General features: G+C 39.6%; 1 protein-coding gene across 2 annotated transcripts; it reads left to right on the top strand.

Moving 5' to 3' along the window:
- Nucleotides 1–1708: 1708 nt before the first annotated feature.
- On the top strand, nt 1709–22238 carry LOC108550923 (aquaporin AQPAe.a). Of its 2 annotated transcripts, none has more exons than XM_017904846.1 (5): nt 1709–1875; nt 17915–18102; nt 18450–18593; nt 19745–20203; nt 21631–22238. In XM_017904846.1, the coding sequence occupies exons 1-5, from the start codon at nt 1854–1856 to the stop codon at nt 21634–21636; spliced, it is 819 nt and encodes a 272-aa protein (XP_017760335.1). In that variant the 5' UTR covers nt 1709–1853; the 3' UTR covers nt 21637–22238. The 2 variants fall into 2 exon arrangements, with proteins under 2 accessions (XP_017760335.1, XP_017760336.1); XM_017904847.1 differs by lacking the exon at nt 1709–1875 and adding an exon at nt 15246–15536.
- The last annotated feature ends 382 nt before the right edge of the window (nt 22239–22620 follow it).

Genomic DNA, 22620 nt, shown 5'->3' with positions numbered 1-22620 from the left:
GTTCGCAAAGCATTTATCAGTGGACATACTTTCGCGACAAATCCAGCTGTGATCTTGGCACAACCATAACCCAATGGCGCGTGAAATTCGGAATAAAAATGACACATTTCGCAAGTCACAAATGTACAAGTTCCAATGTTCTACTAATAATTCTCCGATTTTTGAGTTATCTTCTCTTATTTCCAGGTATCTCGAGTGACTAACGCAAAATATTCGGACAGATAACCGTTCGATATCGAATTTCCAATTCGTTTAAAATTCGATATATTCTCCGAAAACGATGACTGAATTTCTAAAAATTATTCTTCGTAGAATATTATCCGTGAACTTCACTTACCGATCGAGTGTCAAAAAATATCTACGATCCATGATTAATATTCTGAGAATATTCAAAGTTCGACGAATTTTTGAAATTCCAACCCCTACGAATTTTTGAAATTATCGAAGGTGTGTTGAAAAAATATTAACAAATTCCTTTCATTGAATTTGAATAAATTTCACTGGCTGGTCGAATTCCCAAAATATTAAAAATTCCACAGATAGCTGTCACCCCTGGAGCTCTAGAATCCATCGCATCAATTTTTACAACAGCTATAGCTTCAAATATTTCTAACTCTTTGACATTAAATCCAAACAAAAATTTTCTTCTTTCATTAAATTCTATTTAACGTCACCGAGTTACATATTCGAAAAAATTTCACGGACTCGTCGAATTCCAAAGTTATTAAAAATTCCACAGATACCTGTCACCTTGGAGTCAAAGTTATGCTCCAAACATTTTTAATTCGTTAACATTAAATCCCTCCTAAAATTTTATTTTTTCACTAAATTCTATCCAATGTCATCGAGTTGCATATTCGGAAAAATTTCATTGATTGGTCAAATTCCAAAGTTATTAAAAATTCCACAGATACCTGTCACCTTGGAGTCAAAGTTATGCTCCAAACATTTTTAATTCGTTAACATTAAATCCCCTCTAAAATTTTCTTTTTTCACTAAATTCTATTCATCGTCATCGAGTTGTATATTCGGAAAAATTTTAATGATTGGTCGAATTCCAAAAATATTAAAAATGCCACAGATGCCTGTCACCCCATAGCCCAAGTAACGCTGCAAACATTTCTAACTCGTTGAAATTAAATAAAAAAAAATTTCCAAACATCCCTCACTCCGTGGAATAAATTTTCAAACAAATTGAAATATTTCAAATTTGAAAACATTGCTTTTCGACCAGCATAAATTTCGCAGTAGGTTGCAGCAAAATCGCTCGTTTCCTAACCTTCAAAACATTTCGAACGCACGATAAAATAAGAAAAAAAATTTCCAAACATCTCTCACCCGTTAAAATAAATTTCCAAAACAGCGTAAATACCTGAAATTCGCGAAAATAATATTCCACTGGAAATATCTCTCGAAAGGTTGCAATACGAATGGGATCGATCCTAACCTCAAAACTCACGGGGCCACCCTATAGGTTCCCGCGAGTTTGCCAGGGACAGGGAGTTGACGCACCTATATTGTTTACGGCCTCCGTCGGAGTTTGTTGCACGCGGTAAAAATAAACTGGCTGCTCAGGAATCGAGAATAAACTCGGTGCGCGCGCTGGTGCGCACGCGAGCGGTGAGCGCGGTGGTGGGGGGGCTACGTGGAGGAGGTTAACGTTGAATCAACCGCCGAATGACCACGTGCCGTGGCGATAAAAGTGCGTACGATCGTGGCGGTTCACAAACAATCGGGACGAGCGACCGTGCACTCGCTCCTCCACGGTGCTCCCCATCGATCTCGATCGCAGCTCTCGATCTCTCGCCGCGCCGCAGTGTACAGTGTGTGTGTGTGTCTCTACAGCTGGCGTCATGTCTAACGATCTGCGCTCAGGTAAGTCGCACTCGCTTAGAAAACTGGGACGCGGGTCGTGAGAGACGACGGAGAAACGCGGGAGAGGAGAGGAGAGGAGAGAAAAAGGGAAGAAAGGAGAGGAGAGTTATTTCGTCGGGATAGAAGAAAACACTATGGAGCACGATCGCGGGTATAGCATAGCGTTTGTTTGGCTTCCACGGCGCATCGTCAGTCGCCTCGAGGGTATACAGGGTGTCGTGTAACTACCGACTCGGGAAGGCAGGATATAAAAATCATCCTGAGAAAATCGAATCAAGATTTACAAGTTTATAGCATTACAAAAACGAGAGTTTGGATGTTAAAAAGTGACGTCTTGTTTTCTGCTATCGTACTTTCGGGACACCCGGTATGATGGGGGAATCGAGGCCAATTACGAGTGCAATTTAATTTCCGAAATTCTCACTGCTCCCCATGCGCGTCTTTCGCGAATGATCAAGGTATGCAAACGCGCGGGACAAGTATATACCGGGTGGCCCGGAAGCACAGGACTCGCCGGGATCAAATTTGACGCAATTGTCGATATATTTCATCATCGTTCGAACGTCTCTGCATGTACCGTGTGTTAATTGATGAATAGGAATTGTCAATCAGTAGACAGCGAGAGTAAAAAAGTTGTTTCGATATACCGGGATGTTGTACGAGAATTTAACGACGTTCGTCGAGCCAGGCTTTTCTGTATGAATTAGTATGATATTGTAATGATTCGAAGACGAGATACGCGCTTCTAAGACACTCGATATCGATTCCTGTTTCACTAATCTCTGTTTGCCGATCGCGATTAGTCATGTAACGACTTTGTACCTTCTTAGCTATCCGGTTACTCTTTGACACAGCGTTAGCAAATATTTGCTTCAATGATAAAAGATCGAAGAGGGAAAATGAGATATATTGATTTTTGTTGACTTTTGGATTTTTCACGTTGCTTGACAAGTGAAATCGGCCATTTAGAAGTCTGTATTAATTCCAGTGATAAGAGATCTTCGAAGATAGCTGATTAATCTGCGACGTAATACTGCTAATACAGCCTAATTGAGGTTATGTCCAGCGATATCTTCTGGGCCATGACGAAAAATCTGTGATCTCGAAAGTAAATACCAAGAGAGTTTGGGAATTTTAAGACTAAGATTTGAACGATCGATAGTTCATAGATAATATTAATTAAAACGATATAATACCGATAAGACCGTTTGGGAAAATATTTGAAAGAGGAATATTACGTCGTTTCGATGCGAATATTTCGTGTTTCAACTTTGAAAACTCTGATATTAAGGGAACTATCTTACCTCTTTATCTTTATATTTATATTAAAGCAGCTGCACGGTGTCGACAATTGCAAAAACAAAATGGCACTCCGACTGACCTTAATTCTAACCTCAAAACTTCTCCATAAGACACGAACACCGAGTTATCACATTTTTCTCTGCTTGTATCTATTTACAAATTGAATTACGAATGAAATTATATCATAGGCACGTTTATGCATCCGTTTTCCTCTCTCTCTCTTAAATAACAATATCGGCAATCGCGACGAGAGTGCAATAAAAAAGTGGCAATAAATTGCAAGCTTGGCGAATCATTTGTGATTAAACGACGATAAAAATAATCGTCTGTGACAGTTATTTCTGTCTGTTTACCGATTGGTACAGGTGTCGAGGACCGATTAAACCGATCGGTAGCCGCGAGTCATGCTTACGTAAAATAAGGAAACCTGTTACACTCGGTTTCTGTGTCTTCCTTGTGTGACCTTGAAACACATCATACAGAAATTCCGTTGAAAAATCGCGCGTTTCGATCGTAGAATAATTAAGATTTCTCGGGAAACGAGCAATAACGACTGCACCATTGGAGAAAGAAAAAAAAAAATTAGGATTTTCCTGAAGAAAAAAAGAAATTGTCGAAGAATCGTTTCGCAAGAATTATTTCCTAACGACGTGCGATTACATACGTAGCGATGTATTAACATTGGAAATCAGCACCGAATGATGACGTGTCGAGCTAATTTGTGGCAACAATAATACAAGTCTTCGAGACGGATGCGAGTTTACTGTATTTTTTTTCTTTCTTCTTTTTTGTGTCATCACTGATTATAATTCTTCCATTTTTCATTAATCAGCGGAGACAGAGATGTCTGGGACCTCGGCGAAAATGAAAAAATTATCGTTCGATATTGATAACTTCAAGAATACACGTTTCCTCGAATAACACGAGGCATCAACGTTCGATTCGATTTGTAATTTCGGAGACGTTTCAATTTTTAATTGAATATTAAATATTTAATTCTATTTCGAAGTACATTAATTACAAATTCGATAAATTCCAATCCTATTTTTATCCATTTCGGGCGATTTTCTCGAAAACCGAAATAGCAGATTTAATCCAATCTTTATGGTCGTTTCTAGAAGATGGCGGAATTTGTTACGTATAATTACGAAACGCAAAAAGTTATTTTATATCGACTCTGGAATAATATTTGAACTATCATATGTTCCTTTCAAATGATTAAAAAAAAATGTCGGATTTATTTATTTCTGTCAAAAAATACGTAAACCGAAATGGCAGATTTATTCCAATCTTCATGGTCGTTTCTAGAAGATAGCGTAATTGGTTATGTATAATTATGAAACGCAAAAAGTTATCGTATATCGACTCTGGAATAATATTTGACTCATCATATGTTCCTTCCAAATAGAAAAAAAACTCGGATTTATTTATTTCCGTTAAAAAATACCTAAACCTGATTCGAAATAAAATTCTAACCGTAGTTTGGCGTAAAATGGATCACGAAGTTTCGAATTTCTGAGTAACAATGAGGTTAGTTCGCGATTCGCTTTGAAAAAGGAGAACATTATGAACTTGATCCACTAATAAAAAATGCAGGGAAAAAAAAGGAAATAGAAAAGTAAAAAACATGCCACGCATGCAGAATAGAGGACTCGCGTGTTTGTTTGCAAATGCTCACGTGGCCGAGTACAAGCAGCACAGGCTTGATAGCATAACTGCATCGCGAGATCAACCTTTTGATTGCGCAACGTTATTATTGCACGGAACACTGCTTCGATCGTTGCATTCTTTTCGCGAATAACGAAATATCGTCCCGAAGCCGGTTATTCCAGTTATCGGGATGGCTGGTTCAAAGGTAAGTTTAAATCAGCTTCGCTTTAAAATCGAATCGAGGTCCCTTCGATGTTTGGTTAGGTTCCCTGCTCGGCTTTTCCCTTACCACCGGAGCATAGCGGTGAAGCTTACTTCTTTCGAAGGAGCCCTGTGCGATGTCGTTACTAGTCGATTGCCCAATGTCCCTTTGCAGCGCACTGCAGTGCTGCGAGTGTTGCTCGCGTCGCTGCGTAACATTTCTCGCGATTCGTGATCGCTGCCTGTCAAATTTATCTCGTGTAATTAGTTCGATTGTGAAGAACGAGTGGCTGATACAGACGCTGGTGTTCAATATCGAATGACGGGCTGCAAACTTCCACGTTTTGAATGCTCGACAATTCAGTGTAATTGTATCGACTGCTATCGAGGAACTGTTCGATGTGAGACTATGTCATATGTTTCTCGTATCGTCGAATAATTCTCACGGTGCACAGCGTGCCAGGAGCCTAGCAAAACTGGCGAAAAATCAAAAAGTGCGAGGATTTTTATAAATTTTGGCTATGTCCCGCTTTCGAGGTTGCTGATTCCGAATCTAGGGTTAAAACTTTTAAATTTGAGTTATCAAATCCAATATGGCGGTTTAAAATTGAAAGTCGATTTTTGAAATTTTAATAATGGATCCAATATGGTGGATTAAAATTTGTAAATTTTTCCTGTCTGTATAAAGATGATTCTCACTGTTTTTTTGGATATTCAGATTATACACTTAAGCTGATTCTAAACACAAAATATGAATTTTGTTAAAATAAATAGAATTTGTTTATTAAAAATATGACATTGCTGTCATTCATGTTTAGCGATTTTTAAAACAGATTGTAGTGCAATTTTGAATTAGTTCGATATAATTTCTCTGTCAAAACGCTTTTTTCATCTCCATACGTAAATAATATAAATGTATATGGTTAAATGTGAGGTTATGTAAATATATTCCATAACGCGTTATTTTATTTATTTTTTTTTTTTTCAAGATTAGGATGGTAATGATAATTGTATAAATATCGCGATTAATTTCGACGAAATAATTTTATTACCATTGACGTTGCGTGTCTCTAACGACCACCATGGCGCCACTAGCGAGTCGAATATTGACTATCGATAACCCCAGCGACAATTGACATGTTAAAAGGCTTAGAAGATTATCTTGTATACACTTTTTCAGTCCAGTTTTAATAGATAGGCGCGCTGATTGGTTTCCATCAAGTGTCGGTAATTTCCAATCAGTATGTTTCTGGGGTATCCCGGATAACTATTCGCGTATTGTGCAGAGATCAGGAGCGTGCAATGGGGGAGCGACGGGGCAAGGGGGGCGCTCTATTCGTTCCGCCTGACTTCATTTTTCAAGCTATCGACGGCATGTGCTGGCACAGTAGTAGAGATGTTCTTTTTATCGTGTATCAAACGGTTAATACTGACCTGTTAATACTGACCTTGTATCTACGCCGACGCTTTATCGCCGTATTCTATTCTCGATGGATCCGGTTATGCTTTCTACGCGATGGTATACGATTCGATTTGTGGGTATGAGAATTCCAGCAATGCAATTCGTAGTGAAAATTCGCCTATCTATTATTGTCATGTTAGACTAGGTCAACGAGACACCATTTCTTCCAAGGGTTATTCTTTGTGCACACTAGTCGAAAATGTCAATATAATTGAATTTTTCAGTCAAATTCTATTGAATTGTAATGGCTATAACAACTCAATAGGACTTTCCTCTCTTATTTATGTAAGAAAATTAACTCACCACGATATTAGTCGAAAATGTCAATATAATTTGTACCCTCTTTGTACCTTTCTTGTATATAGGGAGCTACAGTGAGGTGGGGGCTGGAGTGAACCTAACCTAACCTAACACAACTAATTTTTGGCAATCCAATGAAATTTTTTCTCTTCGTTTTGTCCTCGATTATTGCGTTCGTTTTTAATTGCTTTTCCTGGAACGTCGAGGTTATGGCGGTCGATGAGGATGAGCGTAAGAATTCTTGGTATACCATCACGAACGATGCGTGTTAAAGACATGTCGAAGACCTGGTTTAGAAAGTAATCTCTCATTCCTCGAGAACGCGTGATAAATTAGCGAGCAAGAATTAATTTTAATTATAAATTCTTCAAGAAAATATCTTCTAAAATTCGCAGAGGTTTAAAACAGGTAATTTCGTGAATTTATGCCATTTCTCTCATAATTATACTCTTGCTTTCTTAATAAGGATCTGGATACGGGTCGTAAATCACGAAATTTGGAAGAAAAAATCTTTATATGACACATTGATATAACATCGATAAAGAAAATGTAATTTTATTATTGGTGTAGGGTATATTTCATACACGGTCACCCTGTATATTATAAAAATCGTAAAATAGAGGAAAAATTTTCGAAAGCTTCGTGTGCGAGGAACATACACAAAGCTTTATAAATAAAATATATTTCTTATATAATTCATAATAGCAATTTGATTAAATTTATTTCAAACAAATAAATGTTATATAAAAATTAGTTATTTGTATACAATATAGGTAACGAAAATTACACCGGTTGTAATTATAGTAACTTTTCCTTTTCTAACGCTGAGGCTTCTAATTTGTTAATATTTTTTGGTTACGAAACTTGACTTTAATAATTGTTTAATGAATTACATATTCGACTGTTGTTTCATCATATGCACCGTAGTATTCCTTTTTTTACATTTTCCACCCTCATTTGATTCTTTGAAAATCAATATTGATACTGACGAAACTATAGCGAAAATATATCTTTTAATTTTAGGAAGCATGAATCTCCATTGCGAGATTATCTGTCTCGAAATTCAATAATTACTAAAAAGAAATAATAAGAAGGAATTAACGTTTATTAACCCTTTGCACTCGGCGATTTTTTTGTTTAATTCGAAGACTTTTTGCCATAAAGTCGAGAATATTTTTAAAACGGTAAATAAAAAACCGTATGCAAATTAGGACATAGAATTATTTTAATTTTATTTTATTAAATTCGTAATTTTAAATTCGGTATATTAATTAACATCGATCTTTAGAATCTGATTAAATGGCGACTAAGTGCCTCTTAAGTGCACATAACACTGATTATTTCTGAGGCAGGATTTAAGTTCACACTGATATATTCATGACGGACAAATTCTAGCGAACGAAGCTCAAGGTTAGGTCTAGGTTAGGTTGTTCGGTGATAGCTCCCTGTTTCGGATGGAAAAGAGTCCCAGATTAGAGGAGTCGGAACGAACTGTCAGTCATTCTCGACATCTATCAAATATTATGGAAACAGCGCTATCGTTTGTGATGACACAGCTGTGGATAGATACGCTCGGTTAAAATAGCTCACGAGGGGTGGATATCTGTATGAACATCGAAAAACAAAGGACGAGCACGGATAAGACCGGGAAAGTTTTCCGATCGTTGACCGAAACGACACTAGCGCCATTGGCTTTCATCTCCCTCGACTTACACAATTTTTTCGCTTTCGCGACGCGACTTTCTCTATCTCTAGCTGGTTTTTACCCCTTAATATCGATCAGACTTTCCACTCGGTATTATCGTCTCTCATTTGTCGTCGAAATGCAACGATCTATTATAAGCTCCAAGTCGATTCCTAACCTATTCTCGGTTTTTAACCTCTCATAACCTATTAAATTGATGGATCCATTAAAATCGCAGTTAAAGAATTCGATCGATTTTGAACTATAAAAAGAACTTGCTTTTATATATTCTAAAAATCTATAGTCTACGCGAAATTTTATGAAAAAGTTCCTAGTCCTAGGGGATTTTTTTTACCGGCGAAGCGAAATGGGGAACTCTAGCGTTCCCTAGTTATTTCCTCGAGCAGTGATACAGATCAATGTTTTTAGGCTTTACGTTGTATCTACTTACTGCGTTCTGTTTTAAATCCAATTTAATTCCGCGATCGACATCGTATCTTTCCAGTTTTCGCGTACAAAGCATAGTCCGTTGTGTCGCAACTTAGTTATATACGAGACTGATTACGAGAGTGTAAACATAAAATGAAATTTTCAGCAGCGTTTGAAAGTAACTCCTCGACTATGAATCAATCAGGGTAGAACGTCGAATGGGATTTGGAGCGGAAGGAAATAAAATGCGCCAACTTTATCCTAAAACTTTCCTTATATGAGATTTCTGGTCTACGTGAGCTCGCATTGCTGTCAACGGAAGCATAGTTATTCGAATTTGGCAAAAGTCGTTCAAGTTTATCTGGAAAGTTCGCGAGCTGCGAGTCGACGTCGAATCAGGCCGTTTTATAATTTTATATCCACTTTCAGGACGGACAATTGCGTTATTAATCAGTGTTGGAGCAAACTATAGCAATGCAACGATGTTACTAGCTGAATTTAGGTTCCAAGGACCTTGTCCTTGGTTCTTTGTTTTCCAAGATTCAGTCCCTAACTCGAAGCAGTGTTGAACAGATAACATTGGTCCCAATCTTTTTTGGAATTTACATCCTTTATTTGTATTTCAGTACATTTTACTATTAATAAACATTATATATCCTTTGTTATACAACTATAAATGGTTAGTTGCACGCATATCGCAATAAACTGCATATTTCAAACTAAATTACATCAATCGGGGTTACTCGATAACACTTGCACTGAACGTCTTCGACTCGTTTGGATTTCGCAAACCGCCATTTGCTCGTCTCGAGTCGCACATATTAGTTATCCCGAGAGTTTATGCCGATTTTCAAGGAATAGTGAAACGCGAGTATACATTTATTAAATTATATAGGCGCCATTCAGTTCTACAACCTTTCTCCATCTTCCAGGCAACTTGATAATTCCATCCTTCCAGAATCTCTCAGGTTTTTCAGCGAAAAACTTTTCTACGTGATCTTTTATCTCATAGGTGCAAATCAGAGGTCGCGAGGTCTGATGAATATGGTGAATGGGGTAGAACATCCCAACCGAGCTCCGACAGCTTTTGTCGAGTTATCAAAGACGCACGCGCATTGTCCTGGTGATACACGATGCCCTTCCGATTCGTTATTTCTGGACGTTTTTGTTCAATTGCTGTCTTTAATTCGTCTAATTGGGAACAATACTTCTCTGAATTTATCGTCTCGTTGTTTGGTGAAAGCTCATAACACAGGATCCCTTTCCAACCCCACCAGACACAGAGCACGACCTTCTTTGGACGAAGACCGGCTTTTGGGGTGGCTAAAGGTGGTTCATTCCGCTTTCCCTAAGATCTTTTTCGCTCAACGTTATTATAAATGATCCATTTTTCATCTCGCGTCACTACTTGCTTCAAAAATGGTGTCTCCTCGTTGCGTTTATAGAGCAAGTCGCAAATGGAAATGCGATCCATCGGATTTTTCTCCGTTGAATCGTGGGGAACTCATAGATCAAAACGGTTTATGTAGCCAAGCTTCGCAAAATGCTCGTGGATGGTGGATTTTCACATATTTAACGTTTCCGCTAATTTACGTGTCGTATAACGTGGGTTATTCTCGATCAGCGTTTTAATCTGATCTTCATCCGTAGTGGAGGGCCTACCCGGGTGTTCTTGATCTTTAAGGTTGAAATCGCTAGCTTTAAACCTAGCACACCACTTCTGCACGGTTCTTTCAGCTACAGTACCTTCGTCATAAACAGCGCGTATTTTGTTTGCCGCTTGTGCGGCATTTTTGCCTTTGAAAGTACTAAATGCCTAAAATGCACTTGGTTTCCTTCCATATTCAAAGGCGTATAAAACTGACAAAAATTAACATATCGAATCCAAATTTTGTTCCTAATATGCTCGAAGTACCGTCTTTTGCGATACGCACGCGTGTCATTTGTTTTCAATCGTTCTGATATATTCAGACCTGACCTTACGCCACCTACCGATAATCGGTAGGAACTTTCCGGAACACGCATAGATGGGAATCGATTGGAGGAACGGTTGGAACAGGAAACAAAGGCGGTGGACTTAGATTGGCCAGACTGACCGAGTCGGCACGAGCCATTAGTCAATTCGAGCACGGCGTGTGCTATATCTGACGGTGTTCATCCCCCTAATAGGCAGATTATGCCGACTAATTGCCGCGTAATCTCTCGACGCCGATTCGACGGAATTAGCCGATTGTGAGGTAATCGTGAGTCGGCTATACTGCTCGAGGACACTTTAAAAACTCGCTTTCGATGGATAATCGAGCAGAACATTGCTCGAAGGTCTCGCGGAATTAGGTTAGATTTCTTTCCGACGCTTTTTTCAGGTTAGGGTGTGAGAGGAAATGTATGGTAATCTAGGAGGCGCGACCAATGTCTATAATTACTTTCCTAGCATCTCGACAGACTTTGCAGCTCCCTGTTATAACCATCGTTGTTATTAAGTAATCCTGCTGCTTTGAGGAACTTTGCTCCGCCGCGACAATGGCGGGCTTATAATCGAGCTTCTCCGGTTTCTTTGTCGGCGAAATTTGCGTTGCAGATGTGTCTCCTTCGTCTATTTACGGGAAGCTATCTCGATGGAAGTTTGGAACCGAAAAGTCCCGAGAAGAGCGAAAATTTCGAAGGCGATAAACCAGGCAGGGAAAAATTTCGCGATATCGTAGATCTACATACGTAAGTCTCGTCATTATCGAGAAATCTCGATGATTCGCGCGATTTACAACAGCGAGACACGAGTGGCTCGATAAGACTGCTAGTCGAAGATAAGACTACTCGAAATCGAATCGACTTTAAAGTTCGCGTCGTTTCTTGTCCATCGCGTACACTTTTCCAGCAATTCCGCGGACATTTTGACCGTGCTCCGCCATTGCAATTAGCACGCGCGAAGGGTACAGAGAGGTTAGGTAAGGAAGTTGACCACCTACGGCGGGGACGGGAGAAAACGTGCAAGTGGCGCTAGTGGGCGAGCGAAACAATGCGACTGGCATAAATAACATGTAATTACGATGCATCCAGTGGATCGCAATTACCCGTTCGCCGACGTAAAAGTGAGCAACGATACGCTTCGTTGCACTCGCCGGTTTTAAAGTCCAATTATCTCTTTCGAAATATTACACTTGCTTTCTTGCAAAAAACACACGGTCTTCCCGCATTTTTCTCTAATGCCTTTCAAAATTGCCTCGCTGTCCTATTAATTCGCCATCTTATCTTAATTCCCGATCGAGTTTCGTTAATTTTCCAACGCGTTTAAAATAATTTTCTACTAAGTATCGTTATCTATGTCGGTGCATGTTTTAGATTAGGCTGACACTTTGGAAAAAGAGATAAAGCGACTCGATTGTGGGGAACAGGCTGCGTGCTATTTTCAAATCGTTCTACATTAACATTCTTATGCAACTGTATTTATCGGACGACTATGTCATCTTCAGTACCGAGTACAATTATCGTAATCCATTTTATACATTCGTTAATTAAAATCTACTCCGTACGCGACTAGTGTTGGAAAATTCGAAATTGCTCGGATTACATTTGGGATCGGTGTAAAAACGTTGATCGAACGTTGAAATTTGAGGATTTCGCGGATTTGTAGATATTCAAAATTGACGCACGAATAAAACGTGGATAAAGTTGGGGAAATTCGAGCAAGGTGAATCGGTATCGATCCGGTTGCCGATAACAGCGAAATTGTTTCCCTTTGGCGTTCCTCGGGATTTTCAGTAATTGCAGGTAACGAGATCGCGGATCCATGGGTTCGGGTATGGATCCAATTTCCACGGGTATGGATATTTTCATCGGGACGGATCGATAGCGATGCTGAAGAGCTACATCAATCACCGTGCACTCTTCCGAGCGTGCACTCTGATTACTTTCCGGGTATTCGCGGCTGGAAGAGGAAATTCGTAGCCCTGCGAACGAACCGCGTGTTTCGGTGGGGAAAAAGCACGCCCTGTTTTTCCGAAAGATCGTTCGATGCTGTAATATTGACTGGAAACGGGTTTTCGAACGCAGCGATGATTAACTGTAACGTTCGCGCTTGTCTCGTAACTTTGTATTTTGAAACTTCCTGTATAGTGTTAACACGGAGTTGAAACGTCATACATAACGAAGGTTACTTCTCGAAGCAGTCTCATTTCAAGTTTAAGAATGATTTATTTATGTTGTCAGACTATTCCGTGGAAGAAAAAGTAGTATTTTGAAACCTCCTGTAACGAAACGTATCGATAATTAGGTAGCAACCTTCGTGATGCGAATTAGTAACATTTTCGTAGAGATTAGGTTAATTTTAAAATATCTAGCGGAGTTTATAAATCTTATTTTGAAACTTCCTGTATAGAGTTAAAATGGAATTGAAACATCCTATATAACGAAGGGTTTCTTTCGATATAGTCTTATTGCAAGTTTAAGAATGATTTATTTATGTTGTCAGTCTATTCTATTGAAGGCAAACTAGTGTTTTGAAACATCCTGTAACGAAAAGTATCGATAATTAGGTAGTAATCTTCGTGATGCAAATTGGTAATATTTTCGTAGGGGTCAGGGTAATTTTAAAATACATAGCAAAATTTACAAATATTATTTTGAAACTTCCTGTATAGAGTTAAAATGGAATTGAAACATTCTATATAACGAAGGTATTTTTGCGAAATAGTCTTATTCCAAGTTTAAGAATGATTTATTTATGTTGTCAGTCTATTCCGTTGAGGAGAAACTAGTATTTTGAAACTTCCTGTAACAAGAAGTATCGATAAGTACATAGTAACCTTCGTAATGCGAATGAATAATATTTTCGTATCGGTTAGATTCATTTTAGAATAGTTTCCAGAGTTTTCGAATATAATTATGGAGCTTCCTGTATATAGTTAAAATGGAATTGAAACATCCTACATAACGAAGGTTTCTTTTTCAAATAGTCTCACTGTAATTTTAAATAAGATTTACTTATGTCGTCAATCTATTCTACGGCGGGAAAACTAGTATTAATTTTGAAACTTCCAGTATGGAAATAATGACAGCTATTGATAAGTCGGTAGTTAACCTTCATGATGCGAATACGATGACATTTTGTTAGGGATTAGGGTCATTTGAAAATACTTCCCAGAATTTCCATACTTTATTTTGAAACTTCCTGTATAGAGTTAAAACAAAGTTGAAACGTCCTATATAACGAAGGTTTCTTTTTGAAATAGTCTCATTGAAAGTTTAAGAACGATTTATTTATGTTGTTAGCCTATCCCATGCTGGGAAAATTAGTATTGCATATGTTGAAACGTCCTATATTGGAATAAGATTTTTAAAATAAAGTCTTTTTTAGACTATTTTCATTATGACTTTAAGGAAGAATTATTTACGATATTAATTTGTTTTCAAATAATTGACACGTCAAAAAATTGACATTAGTTATCTTGAAACGACCTGTATAGTAGCGAAATAATTCGCTTTTTATGAAAATAATTCATGTTGACAGTTCCTTCTATTAATTAATTTCCATTGATTAATTAGTGAAACATATTTTGAAAGCACCTGTAGGCAAATGACCGAAACTCTCGATGCACAGCTTCCTAACCTCAAAACCAAAACTCTGCACAGGTCTATCGAATTACTTCGTTCCGAGTTCGATCAGCAGCACGAGTTTTGAAATATCCTGTAATCGAATCAATCAGTCAATTAATCAATTCCCTAACCTCCAATACGACACGTCCTCGAACACCTCGTCGAAGGAAATTCATACCGCGTCGTCGCACTTCCGTGTTCCCTGTTCAATTAGAAACAATAATTATGAAATCCCCTGTACGAAAATTAACGGAAGTAGTCGGTATCGTGGCTTCCAGGAGATTATGAAACCATCTTAGCAGAAGGAACACCGTTCGTATGCGCTGTTGCATGATTAGCTCCGCGGCTTCGGGTTCCCTGCATCTGACGTTATCTTAGTGACGTAGTGATTTACAACCGATCCTCCGATCTATCATTACCCAAGTACAATTTCCGAGTGACATCGACGTCATTGAAATTTTGCATTCTCCAGGCGCGGCAGCAGTAAAACGAATTTATTACCGATTGCTAGGGAATTTCAAGGGGAATCGTGGCAGGCCGCCATCTTGTTTTCCACGCGGATCATAAACGTCGCCAGCGTTGCATATCCTTTCGTGACGAAACGATAATTTGTCGAAGATTTTCCCCGTTCCCACTAGACGATTGAATAATTGCCACAGATCTACAGGGTGTCCGAAAGAAAACCGTACTCTCTGTCGATCGTTGCACGATAGTCCAGCTCGGTGTTTAAATTCCCAAAAATACTAATCTGCACGATAGAAGGCGAGGAAACAGAGGCAATATTTGCATTCTGGTGTCAGTGCCGTACGATGTAGGAGTATTTACACTCGGCTATCACTCGGCTGAACAATTTTCATGCTGCGTCGTGCAGAGTGGCTAATCAGCTGTCAACAGAGCTGTATCAACGTGCACGTCGTCCTTCGTGGACGAATCTAGCACGACCAGCTTTTGCTTCAACTACTTATTTCATCGGTGGAAGTGGTTCCGCGTACACGGCTAGCGTGCTGGCTAGGAAGCGTCCACGCAGAATGGTTTCGAATTGCGGTAAGATGTCCACGTAAACGTCAATACCTCTCCGACTGAACTCGATAAACTTGTATCATATTTTCCTTCGCGTTAAGTAATCTTGATAGAAGATTCGACAAATTGAACGATAAAAATTCGAAATTTTTAATACAAAGGCGAATTGACAGTGATGTCATCATCGAGGAGCTTCAACGATGCTTGACACAAGTGACAGACGAATCGAAAATTGTATTTTCAATCTTAAACCAGAGTACAAATTAGATACCGAATATGACATTAAGCGTTGCAAACATTTAAACAATATCACTACGTTTTCTTCGTTTAAAGAGATAAATGTGTTACAAGTTTATCGCTTCTGTTTTTCTTAGATTCGTATGTCAAGCCTTGTTTTTATCCGTGTGTACAAATTCGAAGAAAGAAGACGCGTTTCCGATTGTATTGGAAGTGTACAAGAAAAGCGTGATAAGGTGACACTGTGATAAAGCATTCGGTGAAACTGGAGGAGAAGAGGATTTAAAAGAATTTAATTAAAGAATAGATAGAGAGCGGTATCGTCTGTTCGCATATTTTCCCCGAGTAATATCGAGGCTTTCTTTGTGATCCAAGTTCTCCTTCTGAGGATAGCCCGGCAAGTGGAGGAATTTATAATTCAATAGTTTTCGAGTCCTCAAACGCCCTGCAGTGTGGGTAGACGAGCGAAGAATAGATTTATTAATTTTTCACCCGTATCTTCGGCTGTTCCACTCATTCGGGAGAGGTTCGCCTCGACGGGAATGACTCTGTCCTTCTCGACACCTGTCGAGACTGCAGTCTCGGGAAGACCATTACGAGCGGTCGTTTGGCGTGTCTTCTATACATGATAAACGTCGTCGACGTCACGGTAAATGTCTGCCACGTTGACGAGTGGAACGGAAAGGAACATTTTTATACGATGGAAAGTCGCAAAGGTCGAGATACATCTCTATCTTTGCTGTGCGCCGAGTCACACCTGTAATAATTTATCGAAACGATACGTTCGCGCCTGCATGACGTAACTGAAATCGCCTGTACTTGCTAAATTTGCCAATTTTATCTCGAAACGAGATATATTTAATAATATTTTCGTCACCGAATCGCACAGTATCGTGTTTCAAAGGTGGATCACCGAAGTCAGCTTCGTGACGCGTGAATGAAACTATCTGTAATCACATCTGTAATAATTTATCGAAACGATACGTTCACACCTGAATAACAGTTCTGAAATCGCTTGTACTAACTAAATTTACCAATTTCACCTCGAAAGGAAATATATTTATTAATATTTTCATCACCGAATCGTTCAGTATTGTGTTTCAAAGGTGTAGCACCGGAATTAGCTTCGTGACGCATGAATAAAATTACCTGTAATAATTTATCGAAACGATAGTTCACAACTGGATTAACGCAACTGAAATCGCATGTACTAACTAAATTTACCAATTTCACCTCGAAAGGAAATATATTTATTAATATTTTCATCACCGAATCGTTCAGTATCGTGTTTCAAAGGTGTAGCACCGGAATTAGCTTCGTGACGCATGAATGAAATTACCTGTAATAATTTATCGAAACGATAGTTCACAACTGGATTAACGCAACTGAAATCGCACGTACTAACTAAGTTTATCAATTTCAACTCGAAGGGAAATATATTTATTAATATTTTCGTTACCAAATAGCTCAGTTTCGGGTTTCAAAGCTATACTACCGGAGTCAGCTTCATGACGCGTGAATGAAACTACCTGTAGTCATATCCGTAATAATTTATCGAAACGATAGTTCACGTCCGGATAGTGGTTATAAAATCGTCTGTACTAACCAAATTTACCAATTTTATCTCCAAAGGAAATATATTTATTGATATTTCCGTCATCGAAACGCTCAGTATCGTGTTTCGAAAGTGAGCTTCGTGACGCGAAAATGATAATACCTGTAATAATTTATCGAAACGATGATTCACACCTGGATTAACGCAACTGAAATCTCCTGTACTAACCAAATTTACCAATTTAACCTCCAAAGGATATATATTTATTAATATTTTCGTCAATTTCGTGTTTCAAAAGTGTACCATCAGGGTCAGCTTCGTGATACTCGAATGAAACTTCCTGTAGTTACACCTACGAAGTTTCATTCCGGAACAGGGTATTTCCTCGTAATAAGATCACCCGGATCTCCGTTTCGAATGTTCGATTAGGTTTATGTTATGCGATAAAATAAAACCACCTGTAGCTGCTAGGCTTGCGAGTTTCACTTCGACGTGGAATATTTTCGCGCCGTAACCTGCATCAACAGTTTAGCTGTGGAACAGAGCAGGAACGGATAACTTCGGTTATTTAATAAGACACGAGTCATCTAAAGGGTGTTTCATATTTCAGGCTTCAAGAAGCTGATGCAAGGCGACGGGGCTTTGAAGAACACCGTGCTAACCGTCCTGGCAGAGACCATCGGCACCTCCATGCTGGTGTTCGTTGGTTGCATGGGATGCGTCGGCAGCTTGGGAGTCATCCCTTCTCACTTCCAAATCGCTTTAACCTTTGGTCTCGCTGTGATGATTGTAATTCAGGTTGGTATTCCTCGATTGATGATCTTTTTGGATCCTTTGACAGCCTTTTATTGGCGTTTCGTTGGTTGCATAAGTCGAGACTTTCGACTTCCACAGTTTGGCATCGCTCAATTATCTCGAGCTTGTTAGCTGTCAGCTCTGTTCTTTGGAAAGAAGCATCCTAACGTTTAGCAAACACCACAGCTATGTTTATAAAGAGATACACTGATAGCTGTGTACATTCATGCGAAGCTACTATGTTTGCCGAACGTTGGGGTATCTCTTCGGAGAGAACTTGAGGAATGACCTAAATGTTTATAGTTCTGCTTGAATTCTGCCAAAATTTGACAAAAGTTCTTTCGTTTCAGTGTGTTGGGCATATCAGCGACGCACACGTCAATCCTGCCATCACGGTGGGGTCAGTAGTGCTTGGATTAAAGACCATTCCTGAAGGTTTCGTGTACATATTGGGCCAAATGGTCGGTAGCATCCTGGGATTTGGCATGCTGAAGGTTGGTAAAGCGGTGATTTTAGTTACGATTCGCTTGCCGAGGATAATTCGTGGATTGCTTGAACAGTGATAGGGAGACATCGCGAGAACACTCACGATCGTTGACAAGAAGACCGGTGTTTATAGGATTTCAATAAAAAGATCGAAACGTGATTGCAAATCTACTCTAACGCGCATTCGGTTATCGAGGTTTAAGACCTTTGCCTAATCTTCGCTTCAGGAGAGACGATCGTCGTGTGTAACCGGAGCAGACTTACGCAACCGTGACGACATTGTCGCCCTATCTGTCAACTGCGGTCAAGCACTCTTTGAAAACAAACACCTGACACACGAATGCTTGTCAACAATAGGTAGACAAGTTAGGTCTTTATCAGCTTTTATCTGCAGCACACTTTTACACCATTTGTTGATCGATGGGTTAAATAAAGTACGAGATAAAGGAGAGACGAGGCGAGCACAGGTAGACTGAGAGAGGAAAAAAGGTGTCTAGATTTCAATTAAATCATCAACTAGTTCTAGAGACGAGGCGAGCACAGGTAGACTGAGAGAGGAAAAAAGGTGTCTAGATTTCAATTAAATCAACTAGTTTGCTGCTCGAAGCAATACTCGTTCTCGAAGCAATAAAACTGAGTAATCCGATCACCCTGATCCTCAATTAGCTCACGAAGTTAAACAGCTCACAGGGTTTTTACATTATAGCAACGAGATTGGATAGTTCGTGGCATTAATCTTCGATTAAATTTCAGGTGTACCGTTGAAACGATAGAACTAGATTTATCGCACCAATTATACGAATTCTCGATTAATTCTCACCCAGGTCACAAGTACATCCATTATACCGATGATAACCGAATCCCGGCATAAATCTTCAACTCAGACCAAACCGTTGCACGAGTCATTAATTAATCTTCGCGTAGAACAGAACTACCATCCAGACCAAACCTTAATCGTCGCGCTAATTCTCGATTAGCCATCGATCATCGTGACCCTCGATCTTAACTAAATCCGAGCCAACGCATCGATCCTAGATTGACCTTCGTCGACAGTATCGAGATGAATCGGATTATCCTCGGCACTGATCCTAACCAAACCTTCGATTAGAGGAGCGAGTGGATGTACGATAGCGAACCAAAAGCGGAACTTGGATTGCAGATGGTGACTCCGTCGGGTCGCCTGACCAGCAAGACCCAGGACGACATAGGCATGTTTTGCGTGACTGATCTACACGCAGACCTATCGGCCATTCAGGGTCTGATGCTCGAGGGCATTTCCACTGCTATACTAATGCTGGTCGCGTGCGCCGTCTGGGACAGTAGAAACGCGAAAAACTCCGACTCGGTGCCAATTAGATTCGGCCTGACAGTCTCTGCCCTTGCTCTCGCGTTCGGCCCTTACACGGGCTGCAGCATGAACCCGGCCAGGTCGTTGGCACCAGCCCTGTGGAACAATCAGTGGACCCATCACTGGATCTATTGGTTCGGCCCTATCGGTGGCGCTCTTCTCACATCCTTCATGTACAAGACCATCTTCGGCGTGAAAGTCGATAGCTCGCAGGAGGAACCTGTCCCAGAAACTATGGCGTTGAATAGCGTGGAAATCCAGAAGGCAGAGGTATGATGACTTTATTTCTATAACAGCTTCCTTTAAAGTCTACGATATAAAAATTGTCAGCTCTTTGTAAATCGAAATACGCTGTTTCTCTTTGCATGACAGCTTCAGAGTCTATGATATAAAAATTGTCAGCCCTCTGTAGATTGACGTATGCTGTTCCTCTTTGTATGACAGCTTCTTTCAGAGTCTAGGTATCAAAAATTATCAGCCCTTTGTAGATCGACATATGCTGTTTCTCTTTGTATGAAAGTTTCCTTCGGAATCTAGGTATCAAAAATTATCAGCCCTTTGTAGATCGACATATGTTATTTGATGACTTTATTTCTATAACAGCTTCCTTTAAAGTCTACGATATAAAAATTGTCAGCTCTTTGTAAATCGAAATACGCTGTTTCTCTTTGCATGACAGCTTCGGAGTCTATGATATAAAAATTGTCAGCTCTTTGTAGATTGACATATGTTGTTTTTCTTCGTATGACAGCTTCCTTCGAAATCTAGGTATTAAAAATTGTCAACCCTTTGTAGTTCGACGTATGTTGTTTTTCTTCGTATGACAGCTTCCTTCAAAGTCCAGGTATCAAAAATCGTCAGTCCTTTGTAGATCGACATGTGCATCTATTCTCTGGTAGTTAATCAACCTTCTACGATCGTTGAATGATGATATCGCGGAATCGATGACGATGAATGGAAGAAATTTGAAAGGGGAACTTTGGAATTTCCCTATGCAGGCGAGGCTTGCCAAGTTTTATCATGTAAACGTCAAGCATGTCGTGCATCAAGATTTTTCGCGAGGCGGATTATCTTGTAAGGGCTGGCCGTTAAGGTCGACGATAAATCGTCGTTGGTCGGGCGAGGAAGTTTGGTGAAACTGGTTTTACGACGCGGCGGGATTTAACGTTCTCGGTTTACCGTCGATGGGAACCCTAACCGTGTATCAGGGGAAAGCCGTTTTCGGGACGACGTACCGTTTAACTTCTTATCCCCTGTACGACGTTGTTGGAAGAATATCCTGAATCAGGTTTAAGTTACTCCGAGAAAAACTATGCTAGTTAAATTTCCTAATGAGACCAATTAGGATATTAGGATAATTAGGGGCAGAAGTAGAGACTGACATTCGTGAGCATTTAGAAAGGTCGTTGGTTCGTTTGAATTACACGTCACACAGATAGATATAAGAAAGTCACTCGAAATGTTATCTCAGGTTCGTATTATCTCGAGTCCAATTGTCAAAAGTTCAAACGTGCCTATCTTAGTAGACTAGCCAAATATTCGGAACTGTCGAAATAAAGCTTTATCTGGCCTGATATTCGTTCAACGTTACTAATCGATAAAGCGCTACGGATAATCGAGGAATCACTTAGGGTTTAGCGACTCGTGTGAGTGTATCGGGAGAAAAAGTCTGATGGACGTTTATTTTTTCCTTTCAGCCATGATACGACAGTAAGAGGGCCAATCGAAAGCGTCCAGGGTACGAGTCGATCGGCACTTTCTTCGAGAAACCACGAGAGATTAAGCGTTTAACGGAGGATCTGGACGGATCGAATGGAGCCTGAAAGGCGATACACGATCACCCGGCCGTGGATCATCGTGTACCGTCACTTTAGATCTTTTATACCTCCGTTTTGTCTCGATCGTATAGCGCTCGAACGATCCGCGGAATCGCAAGACTGCACTTCACAGAAATCATTGCCTCTGAGCGTCGTCCACGCGCGACCACGCCATCTTTGTTTAGAACGCGTATAGGTTATGTGCATTCCAGCCGCGTTAGTCTCGACAATTTCGCGATTCAATGATCTGTATGTACAATACAATGCTCGTTACATTGGATTCGCTGTTGGGAACACACATTTCATTGTTGTTCACCTTCTTTCTTTCTTTCGAATACTCCGTTGATATGTTTTCGTAGCGCTACCGCGTCGTTGCTTACACGCGACTTAAGGATACGTTAATTATCGTTGTATATAATTGTTATGATATTTTTTATAGTTGTATTTACTCATGACGATGGAAAAAAAATATAATCGGATAAAAGTATTTTATGGCATTCGTAATTTTCCTTTAACCTCCTCCATATGATCCCTCATTTAAAGATTTATTTTGTATTTTTGTATCTTTCACGCGACAACGATTTAATTTATTCGAATTTCTGGGAAATTAAACGTGAAAATTTAAAAACTGAAGAAAATGGCGACCTACTGAACTACGTGCCGAGTTACAGCAATGTATTCTTGATAGCCTACGTTCAGGCGCTATACGTTCGTGGAAACAGGTAAAAGTTCAGTTACGTAATTGAACGGCCGTTTTTATACTAAAAGCTCAATAACGTTATAAGGCAGTTAATTACGTTTCGAGATACAGGGCGCGTGACTGGAAACATCGCATAAGAGGTTATTTTCAGGAACAATTTCCCGACGATC

The sequence above is a fragment of the Eufriesea mexicana genome, unplaced genomic scaffold, assembly GCF_001483705.2.
Source record: "Eufriesea mexicana isolate 0111107269 unplaced genomic scaffold, ASM148370v2 scaffold3497, whole genome shotgun sequence".
In the NCBI taxonomy this organism is placed as follows: domain Eukaryota; kingdom Metazoa; phylum Arthropoda; class Insecta; order Hymenoptera; family Apidae; genus Eufriesea; species Eufriesea mexicana.
Note: the sequence above shows the minus strand (reverse complement) of the source record. Positions and strands in the feature narration are given on the sequence as shown.